At 38.0% G+C, this 11,491-nt stretch overlaps 1 protein-coding gene across 1 annotated transcript; it reads right to left on the reverse strand.

Annotated features, from left to right (window-relative positions):
- Positions 1 to 8,130: 8,130 nt before the first annotated feature.
- Positions 8,131 to 9,060, reverse strand: LOC145100964 (high-affinity nitrate transporter 3.1-like). The gene is made up of 2 exons (XM_079038111.1): positions 8,870 to 9,060; positions 8,131 to 8,762 (listed from the first exon to the last, which is right to left on the reverse strand). The coding sequence occupies exons 1-2, from the start codon at positions 8,994 to 8,996 to the stop codon at positions 8,275 to 8,277; spliced, it is 615 nt and encodes a 204-aa protein (XP_078894237.1). The 5' UTR covers positions 8,997 to 9,060; the 3' UTR covers positions 8,131 to 8,274.
- Between the last annotated feature and the right edge of the window lie 2,431 nt (positions 9,061 to 11,491).

Raw genomic sequence — 11,491 nt, forward strand, 5'->3', positions numbered from 1 at the left:
CGTTTGTGGGTTTGAAACCCTAATGGACCCAAGGAAGCCCTAATGGGCCTAATAAGACTTAATGGGCTTAATAAAACCTTAATGGATCCTAATGAAACCTTAATGGGCTTAATAATATTTTAGCAGGCTTAATAGGCCCAATAAAGCCCTAATTGATCTAAAAGCCCAACAAATTAATAAATGGGCTAGTATTGGGTTGGAGACCCTAATTAGGGTTTGGAAAACCCTAATGCCATGAAACCCTAACTTAAAGAATTATTCGGGTCACACACACAGGAAATTATTTAATAACTTGAGATATTAAATAATAAACTTTGGTAAAGATTAATCTAGCGATAATAGACTTAATGGATTAAGTCCTTAATGGGTTAAGTAGGAAACTTAACCCTAATCATCATTTTATGTGAAACCCTAATTTCACTTGGGTTTATTTTTGGGCCTTTCTATTGGGCCTTGATGATTTGGGTTATTAAATAGACTGTCCAAGATCAAGTAAATGGTCAAGAGTAATTTAATGGGCCTAGGGTAAGGCCCATGTAAGGGGCTTGGGCCCAATTTGGAAAATTAGGCCATAGATGGGCCAAGGTTTGGGCCTTAATGAGTATGTTGGGCCATAGAATGAGACCATGTATAGGCCTAGGCCCAATTTGGAAAATTGGGCCATGTGTTGGGCTTTGATTCCTAGCTGACCTTGGGCCTATGGATTGGGCCTTGGGCTTGAATAAGACAAGCTTGGGGTAATGTAATTATCCAAAGTAAGTGTTTATGGTTATGTATTGGGACCCAATTATTAATTGGGTGTTATTTTGGTGTTGACAGTTCGTGAATCTGTCAGCTAGCAGCTGGGGTCGAGTTTGTGGGACTTTAGCAAGTGTGGGATTGTGTCTTCGGGACTTCAGCAGTGTGAGGTGAGTTACCTTCCAGTAGCGGTGGGTCTACGGCCACAATGCCGGCCCACCAGTTGGAGTTGTTGTTAGGTGATTGTCTTTGTGATAATTGTCTATGTTTGCTACTACATGTTATGTTTATGTGCTAGCATGATATGATGTTATGTAATAGTGGTAGTAGGGGGTGAAATAGTCCCCGGTTACCGGTCGATAGGGTCGAAGGGGTAGATTAGTACCCAACTATGCTAGACAGATTATGATATATGTGATATGATATTATGTGGTAGTAGTAGGGGTGAAATAGTCCCCACTTACCGGTCGACAGGACCGAAAGGGTAGGCCAACACCCAGATATGCTAGGCAGTATATGACTTATGTGTTTATGTTATGCTTTTATGTGGTAGTGTTAGGGGGTGAAATAGTCCCCAGTTACCGGTTGAAAGATACTGAAGGGGAGGCCAGCACCCAGATATGCTAGGCAGTATCCGGTCGAGAGGACCGAAGGGGAGCCCAGCACCCAGGTATGCTAGGCAGTATCTGGTCGAGAGGACCGAAGGGGAAGCTAGCACCCAGATATGCTAGACAATATCCGGTCGAGAGGACCGAAGGGGTAGGTTGGGCACCCAGATATGCCTGACAGTATATGTATGTTATATGATTGTGTGGTATGTGGTATGATGGGGGAACTCACTAAGCTTCGTGCTTACGGTTTTCAGTTTTGGTTTCAGGTACTTCGTGTTTAAAGGAACGGAGCCGGCTTAATCGCAGCGCATCACACTATGGTTTTCCGCACATGAGATCTTTGGGATTACACTCTGATATTGTTTTATGATAACATGTTTGATTATTTCTACTTTGGCTTTGACATGACATGATATTACAAATGTTTTATTACATTGTTGGTTTTATAATGACGTATTTAAAAATGAAATTTTTGGCCTGTATTTTTGGGATGTTACAGGTTGATTCTGAGGAGGATAGGTCATGCAATACTTTGCAGTGTGACCCTTCTAATTGCAGTTGGTGCAATGCATTTCCTTGCATTCACCGTTATGGTGGTAGTTGCACTTGTTGCACTTTGGGAGATTCCCAGAATACTGCCTAGGAGCACTTGGATTAGCTGAGGCTGGAGCATGTGGTGTGAAGGGTACTTGAGTGGTTGCAGCATTGCCCGCCACCGTTTGTTGCTTCTTTGCTGATTCCGAGCCTTGTCGCCCTTTTCTCTTATTGTTCTTCCCTTTCTTGTTGTCATTCTCTTTCTTGCCCTCGATTTTCGTTGGCTTCTCGCCCTTTTTGTTGTTGTGGTCGTACAGCTTCTTGGCCAATCTCTTGGCGCTGTCTAAGGTTTCAGGTTTTGCAGCGATCACATTTCCTTGAATTGGGGAGGTCAGTCCCCAGATGAATCGTTTGATTTTCTTTCCTTCAGACGTAATCATGCCAGGGCACAATAATGCCAGCTCGCTAAACAATGATATGTATGCATCTATATCATAGTTTCGGACGGTGAGATCCCACAGCTCTTGCTCTATTTTCTGAATTTCGCCGCGAGGGCAGTACTCAGCCATCAACATTTCCTTCAGCTCCGTCCATGGCATCAAGTTGGCTACAGGGAGAGTCATGGCCTCTATATGCCCATTCCACTAGGTGAGAGCCTGGTCGACAAAGGTGCACGCGGAAAACTTCACTTTTAATTCCTCGGGGCATTCACATATTTCGAACACTGATTCCACCTTCTCAATCCACCTTTTCAGGGCTATGATACCACCCGTGCCATTAAAGGTTCGCGGCTTGGCATTGGTGAAATCCTTGTAGGAGCATGTTTTGGTCGGTCCTTGATTTATCCTGTTGTTTGAACTTCCGGCCCCTTGTCCGTTGACTCCTCCATTGTTCCCTTGGTGAATTTGTGACATAGCTGCGGTGACCGCAGTAGACACAACTGCTTGGAATGCAGCTGAGTCAACCTCTGGAGGGTTTGGTCCAGGGTTACCGTGAGTTGGTCGTCGAAGCATCTTTCTGTCATGGAATGGAAAGATGTTGAGTGTCTGTGCTTTTGTGAGATTGTGATCCTATAAACTGGGTGTGTGGCGCGAACTTAAGTAATTTCACAATTTAGCATACAATCATGGATATATAACACATAGCAGATTACAACATCACAGTGGAACACATAAAACCTTTCATTAATATTATCCGCATTTTTCGATACATGAAAATTTTCCTCGAAAGAGCAATACATAAGTGGTGCAAATTTGTCAGCATAACGGCTCTATGAGTAGTGTAATCACTTAAACATAGAGTCGGGGTACATAGCATAGATCCTAGTGACATAGTACTAAAGACGGGTATAAATAGTCCTAGTCATGGTGGGATGTGCCAGGGAGTGGTGATGAGGAAGTGGACGCTCCCTGAAGGCGAGCCACCTGTCGTTCCGCATCTCGGAGTCCCGCCTCCCACCTCGCCTGTCTCATGTGGAACTCTCGGATAACCTCTCGCGTTTCCTGCTCCGCACGCTCGACCCTAGTCCGCATCTGGTGCATCTGATCGGCGGTGCTCTGGGCTAAGTCGCCAGTGTTCCGCAATCGTCTCACCATGACTGGAAGAGCACGATCGGCCGGTCCTCCATCCCTTAGGTCAAAGAATTCGTGTGACATGCCGAACGGGGGTCGCTGTCCCTGCTGCCTGTTGCATCTCCAAAGATCAATACCCCAGGGGGGTGTAGGACCAATGGGGCCCACCCGGTAAGCAGGCACCCTAATCGGATAAGGGGGGTTGATGACTTCGGACTCCGCGTCCGAATCACCCTCTTCGTTATCGTTGGGTTCCTCCTCGAGACCTCCTTCGGCTTCCTCCTCCTCCTGTTCCTCTACTGGCTCGGCAGGTCCACCCTCGACTTCTGCTTCAGGTTCCCCGTTGGATTCCTCCTCGGGGTCTTCCTCGGGTTCCTCTTCAGACTCCTCCTTGGGGTCCTCTTCAGGTTCCTCCTCGGATTCTTCCAGCCATCCGTTATTCCCCTGATTAGGGAAATAAGGATCTCCAGGGTGATGGAAACCAGCCATACTGTCCGCGAGGGTGTATAAACATGCTAATACCATTCCTAAGACGTATAGGTCGAGTTGATGTTCTCTTTTTGGTGATAAGGGGTATGCTTTTAGGTTCCCTAGCTATCACGATTTCCTCGGGACATGTCATAGTTGTACCTTGGAGGAATGCAGTTGATCAGGCTACATCCACTCCTTGATACAACTATGAACAGTCCTGGCGTAACCGAGATGCTACCATTATCTTGTTTGGTTCGGTTTTATGTTCTGTTTCCTAATTCACACAAGCAAAGATGTTTTATAGTTGTGTTTTTATTTGTTTTGTTTTGTTCAGAGTTGGGTTAGTCCCTTTTTGGTTTATAGTTGCATATCAATGTGTGGTTAAATATGCTAGTTCACTATAAACAATGCTCTGATACCAACCTGTCACACCCTCGAACCAGACGGCGGAAACATCTGAGGGCTTGCGTGATTTTAATTGAATATCATCACAATGCATATACATGAATCGTAACATAAACGTCACCATGCATCAATATATTACAACTGGAATTGTTTATAATAAGTACATTGTTTTAACATTACACATTCATAACATAAATAGTTTGAGTGTTCTTAACAACATAACATCTAACATTACTTCATATTACTCCTCCGCTTACTTGATACCTGAGAATACAAGTTATTTTGGAAAAACGTCAACATATGAAATGTTGGTGAGTTCATAAGCAATGTTGGGATAAAAATGATTTGTGTAGTTTTGTAAAAACCCAGAAAATCCGATATTTTCCAAAAAGACTTTTGTTTATCAAAGTGTGAAGATCCATAAGTTGATGCATGAATGATTTTAAAAAAAACATATATATATATATATATATATATATATATATATATATATATATATATATATATATATATATATATATATAAGAAGGGTATTTTGTATTATAGTTATAAGATTTCGAACGAGTAGTATTGAATTCCCCCGGAAAACCCGATGTTTTCCGATATTGAAATGTATTCGTGATTACTGATTTTTGTATTGTCTTAACGAATGAATATTGCTTAATCCACATTGTATATCGTCCTAATTATGTCTACTTTAATTTCTCGTAAGCCTTAGCGAACGAAAGAGAAGGGGGCATTATGTCCCACTACTATCGTAAGTACCTTAGGCTGTCGTGGATGCGAAAGACACGGTGGTCCAACTCGCATTTGATTACTGTGACCTTACTAGCTTTTCTAACGGGACACTTTGGCCCACTAGCACATAAAGCTATTGAAAGTCCTTTTATAAAATATTGGGTCATTGAAGGCCCAATAACATATAAGCGTTATCCCTTTCGGCCCAAAGATCATGTTGGTGGGCTTGCAAGGCCCAACAAGTGTGATTTGAAACTCATAAGCCCAAAGTTTGTAGGTTTATTTATTTTAGTCGTCACATAACTCATTTGGAGAGTTTTTGATTTAACGATTATTGTTTTGTATTGATTCGAGACCGAATCAATTCGTTTATAACGATATTTGATATTGAGGTTGTATTTGTTTTCCGTTTTGTCGCTTGTCGGACATCTTGTATTTTGGTCTTATTGAATTAATTTGTTCAGAAGTATTGACTTTGACCTTTTCACTACCTTTCTTTTATAAAATAACATTTTTAGTCCTTTATATAAAAGAATTTCACTTTTAGTCCTTTAAAATATTTTCTTGACACTTTTGTATCATAAACTTGTTGAAAAGACATTTTTAAGCCAAAATGTACTTAGTAAACAATTTTAGCCCTTCCAGAATGGTGTTTCTCGGTTAGAACCCCAAATTTCGCAATTTTTACAGTTTTGGCCCCAAATACAAAAAGTTTACATTTTTTATCCTTTTTGGAGTTTAAAAGCATTTTTGACCTTAGAAATAGTTTTATTTCACTTCACGTCCCCTGTTTTACAGAATGTTACAATTCAGCCCCTTAAAAACTTAAATTTTCGCAATTTTGGGCTTGTTGGGCCGAAAAGCCCATATTTAGCCCAATAACTTAAATTTTTGCATTTTAAGTCCTTTGAAAATTCTAATATTCAGAAAAATGATTATAAAAACTGTTTTGACTCTTTTGACCCTCAAGAAACTGTGACTTGACAGATTTTACCCCAAGTTGTAGTTTCGGTTTTGAAGAAGAATAGAAGAAGAAATTTCGATCCTAGCAAGTCTTCTTGGAGGATCTCGAAATTAGATGCTTATAAGGTGCAAGATCACAAGATTGAATGGATTTATAAGAGATTTTTGGATGAAATGAATTAGCTAGATCATGGATTTAACATCAACTTACCTTAGATGATGTGTTTGTGGGAAAAATCTCCTTGAAAGCCTCCTAGATCTTGAAATTTTGGAGAGGAGTGGAGAGAGTTTCTTTTGAGAGAGTTTGAGCAAAGTGTGTGTGTGTTTGGGTTCGGCCGAGAGGAAGAAAGAGAGGAGAGAAGAGAGAGTGAGTGATGAGATAGGTGCATGGAAGTATGAGAGTATGCATGGAAGTCCACTAAATAAAAATGAGTTGGCACCACAAAGTCAACTCTCTTTTTCTTTGTGGGCTTGGGCCGAGATTGGAGAGGGAAAAGAGAAAATTTGGGCTTTTGAGTGTTTAGCCCATATTATGACTCACTTAGATGATGTTTGGGCCCAAATAAATCAAAGTGTAATTTTTATGACCTAATAGGGCTAAATTAATTTGGTTGTGACCCATTAAGGCCCAAAATATTATGTTTCATGTATATGGGTCCATTTAGGGCCCATTAGAGAGTTCTAGATTCAAGATGGATAATTTGGAAGTTTATTAGTCCATTAGGCCCAATAAGGAATCCTAGTCCAAAATGAATTCATATTAGGATTTCAAAGGTTTCCAATTCTTTGTTGACCATTTGTAGGGCTAGAATGTAGTATTTGATGGAGTTTTGTTGTTATAGAATGAGCACCATGCATGCTTTCATGTTATTGATTCATAATTGTTATAAGTGTTGTAGTTACAAGACACCAAAATTCCTAGTTGTGACAGAAGAAATGACAAAAAAACAAACACATGCATAGTCAAAAAAAAAAAAAGAGAGAGAGAGAGAGAGAGAGAGAGAGAGATCCTTAATGCACAAAGAAAATAAAGGGGAATCTAACATCTTATTCATTTTCATTATATTTGTTGTAACATTAATGCAAAACTTCATTCCATTTTTAACAATTTCTTTTGTATTTATTATATACCGTTCAAATAACGAAGTCATATAACATTTGGTTTAAACTATAAGGAACAATAATTATGTAAAATAATGATACAACTTTAATAGTTATTATAACTAGTGTATTCATTCGTTTTTTTTAAATCGGGTATTCGGGTATACCCGAATTTTTTTAAACCTACCCAATACCCGACCTATTTAAATATCGGGTTACCCGGTTACCCAAATTTTCAAACCCGAAACCCAATTTACCCGACCCGCGGACCCGATCTACCCGAATTCAAAACGGGTCGGGTCGGATAATCGGGTATTGGGTGTTTTCAACAGGCCTACATACAGTGTCACATCAGGGGTGCACAAACAGTCAACCACTATTACACACATATAAAGGGGGGGGGGGGGGTGCACAACATTTTTTTTTGGGTGGGTGGGTGGGGGGGGGGGGGAGGTACATATAGAAATTGCCAAAAATTAGGGGTGACAATTGATGACACGACACGAAAAAATATACGAAACGAAACGAAATTGAGATGAAACTGAAATTCGAATTTGTGTTCGTGTCAAGTGTAAAAAACACGACGTTGTGTTGTGTCGTGTTCGTGTTCAAAATTCGAAACGAAATTGACACAATTTAGCATTTGTCTTTCGTGTTTGTCGTTTTTTAATTGGTTCGTTTTCCTGTTAGTTAAAAAACGCGACATCGTCTCATGTTGTGTTCGTGTTACTTACAACTTTGTCGTGTCGTGTCGTGTCAGACAAAAATACGACACGATGACCTGGTTTGTGACCCCTAAAAAATTAATGGTCCTTTTTAGAAACAAAATAAAGTTAGGTTTAATATGTCTAATATATAATTTTTTTTACAAAATTAACCCTATTCCTAAAAAGATTTTTATTATTTTGGATGCTAGAGCTGACTTTTGACTTTAGAGTTTACATAGTCAATCTCAAGCTTACCAAAAGCCTATCAACTTACGTAGGATACACTGAATGTCATTAAACAAGCACGAAGATATTTGATTAATTTTCCTTTACCAAATTTAAAATCTTACAAAAGAAACTCCTTTGGATTTGAGTGATCAAGATGTGAAATGCTCATAAACTCATAGTAGCTATTACTTTTAAGCAAACCCTCAATCATTTTTTGGCTTTGGATTGTCTTTTCTCTAGCAAAAAAAACCCAACTAATGATAGAATAGCAAAAACAGAGAAGCAAATCGATGCAATATCGATAGAAGGATGACGCCCACTAATTCCTTGAATCTTAAATAAGTTGGAGATCTTCTTATCATTTGTAGTTTGCCCATAACCTATCTCTTCATCTCCAGAATCATAAACATATGCTCTCACAAAATATGTAGCCGTTGGTAAATCTTTTTCAATCCTCCATTCAAATTGTTGACTCATATTTTGCTGATGATCATATTGCTTTTCCCATATAGTAAACTGACATGTTTTGTCTTTCTTTAAATTATCTACTGTCTTCCTCCATTTTCTGTCCACTTGACTAATTGGTGCATAACAAAGCTTCACCTTCACAAACTTGTATGATTCATCGGTTTGGTTTGCAATACTACTATTCAATCCAAAGGATACTGTTATACTATCTTCTCCAGCTTGTAGAACTACAAGTTGCATGATTATTTTAAGTTATATATAGACCTTAGAATAATCAAATATATATGAGCCAAAACATGTAATTAAGTTTATGATGAGTGTAAACATGTTTTACCTTGACCTTCGTTAGGAGAGGCGACAACAGAAAGAGATGGTGGCAACGATGAGAACATGACACTTCCGTTGCTAATCTTTGACATGAAGACGAGAAGAAGAAAAGCTTTGATCATGTAAGATTTCATTTTTGAAATACAAAATGAATGAGAGAATTTGGTTTTTGAGGATGTATGAATGAATGATGTCTATTTTATGAGGTAAAGTCTAAATTGTAGTGTGAAGTCAAGATTGTCACCTATCAGACTTTAATGGCAATAGGCGATTAGGCATTGTTGGCCCATGGCTAATACTTGCAGTGTCAACTGTCAAAAGTCTCAATTGCCAATTGGCTTTTTGTTCTTATGTGTCACAAATTCAACGTTTTAACCTTTATATCTTCAATACATGTGGTTACAAAATACAAATAACAACGAATGAAGCGAAGAAAGGTGAAACAGATCAATCTTTTTTAAGAAAAATTATAAACTCTTTAAAGTAACCAAAGGGAATTTGTCTCGTGGTATTAAATGTTTAAAAATGTCTTGGAAGGAACACTAGCATCTTGCTAGTGTATTCTTTCATAATATATTTGCTGTTTCCAAAAAAAAAAAAAAAAAGTTTAAAAATGTGTTTTTCCCTTAACGAATGATGGTTTAAATCCTGTGGTGACCAAACATTGTAATTTAGGAGTCAATTTAAAAAGTAGGGGTGAGCAAAAACCGAACCGACTAATGAAAAACCGACAAAACCGCAATAAACCGAAACCGATGCAAAAACCATTGGTGCGGATTTAATTTTTGCAAAAACCGAAGGTCAACGGTGCGGTGCGGTTTCTATCCTAAAAACCGGTCCACCAAAACCGAACCGCACCGCAAGCGTGTATAGTAATAAATCAATCAATGTATATTATATACATTCTATTTAAAATAGTTATAAACGATAAAATATTTATTATATGTTTATTTTGTGTTTGTATAAGACTCTATGGGGTGCAAAAGAAATGTTCTATTGTTAGCCAAACGTACTAATCGATTACATGTAATAAACTTGTAACAAATTAAGTCAAAATCAACCAACCTTCAATTATCAATTAGTTTGTGAAAGTGGTCACAAGTTGTATTTTAAGCGACTTACAATTTTTGATTATGTAATTTTGTTTTAAGCTGAAAATGAATGTATTAAAAAAAACAGCACAATACAAGCTTATATGCACATGGTTTTCAGTTCTTACAGTTTTAAAAAACCGTACCAAAAAGAATTAAAAAAAAAAAAAAAAAAAAAAAAAAACTGCACCAAATTCGTAACACGGTTTAAAAACCGAAACCGCACCGATAAAAACTGAAACCGCATTTAAAAACCGAAAAACCGAACCATTGCAAAACCGCACCCAACGGTTTTAAGAATGCAAAAACCGCACCATGCGGTTTGCGGTTCGGTTTGGTTTGAAAACCGCACCAAACCGCACCGTGCTCACCCCTATTAAAAAGTATGTATTAGCCATTCTAAAAGACTGTAAATTTTTTTTATTCTCTAACTCTTTTTTTAGCAAGTCTTTTTCTTTGTTAAAAGACATTAAATACACCAACGTTTCTCTTTTTTCTCTACATTGTAGGGAAGAGCAATTTGTCTCAAATCCCGATCCCGTACCGGAACCGGTACCGAACCGTACCAAATTTGAAATAATGGGACGGTACTCGGTACTCCAAATACATGAAATTCGGGATTCGGTACCGGTACTAGTACCGAAAACCGGTACCATTCCCGGTACCAGTATCGATTATGGTAATTTGGTTCGGTACTCGGGATTGACTTTCGATAAAATTCGGTTTTCAGGAATTTGGGAACAATACGGGTCGGTACCAGTTCCGTCTCACGCTCATCCCTACTCTACAAAACAAGCTAAATCATGAAAAACTTACTCACTTTTTTTGTATGTTGCCGGTTTAAGAAATACAATTTTGATCGGATATTAATGGCTTATCCGGTTTACTTGTTCAAAAAGCACCATTAAACTCATGTTGTTGTTCACAAATCAACATTAAACTAATTGTTTTGTACGTTATTTAGCATTAAAAAAATTTCTGTGAAAATTCAGTCATTTTCATCTTTACAACTATCTTATTCGGCCAATGCAACCAGATGTGGATACACCTAGACATCCATTGCTAGAAAATAGAAACATCGTTGGAGAACCCCAAATAGACAACAATGAAGCTTCACGCTTACAGTTGCTCATAACATGTTGGTCGGAGCTATCGATGACGATTATCCATTAAAAATATCCATTTTATATTTTCAAAAACCTCCATCACGATTTTTTTTTAAATTAGGACTTATTTTATCGAAAAAAAAAACTAATATATCAAAATTCATAATCTTTTGTCCTCTATAAAATGAAATCTATATCGATATGTTGATGCAAACCGCAAAATTTATTTTCTTTTTTTGAAAACGATTCGGCTTATGTTTCTATAATTTAGTTGAACTCTTTTTTTTTTTTGTGAAAACCATTACATTTTGGTTTTTATGATTTAGTTTTAGTAAAAAATTAATACTTTTCCGACTATATTATAGAAAAATGGTCCATATGTTTACATGAAAGTTGCACTCCTAAAATAAATTATAGAAAACCAATTTTGCA

The sequence above is a fragment of the Lactuca serriola genome, chromosome 4, assembly GCF_051521515.1.
Source record: "Lactuca serriola cultivar US96UC23 chromosome 4, Lser_US96UC23_V15, whole genome shotgun sequence".
Classification (NCBI taxonomy): Eukaryota; Viridiplantae; Streptophyta; class Magnoliopsida; order Asterales; family Asteraceae; genus Lactuca; species Lactuca serriola.

Coding starts and splice junctions, on each gene's coding strand:
- LOC145100964 (XM_079038111.1), bottom strand. CDS start 8,996: ATGAAATCTTACATGATCAAAGCTTTTCTTCTTCTCGTCTTCATGTCA. Junction 8,763..8,869: donor CTCTCCTAACGAAGGTCAAG/GTAAAACATGTT, acceptor TGCAACTTGTAG/TTCTACAAGCTGGAGAAGAT.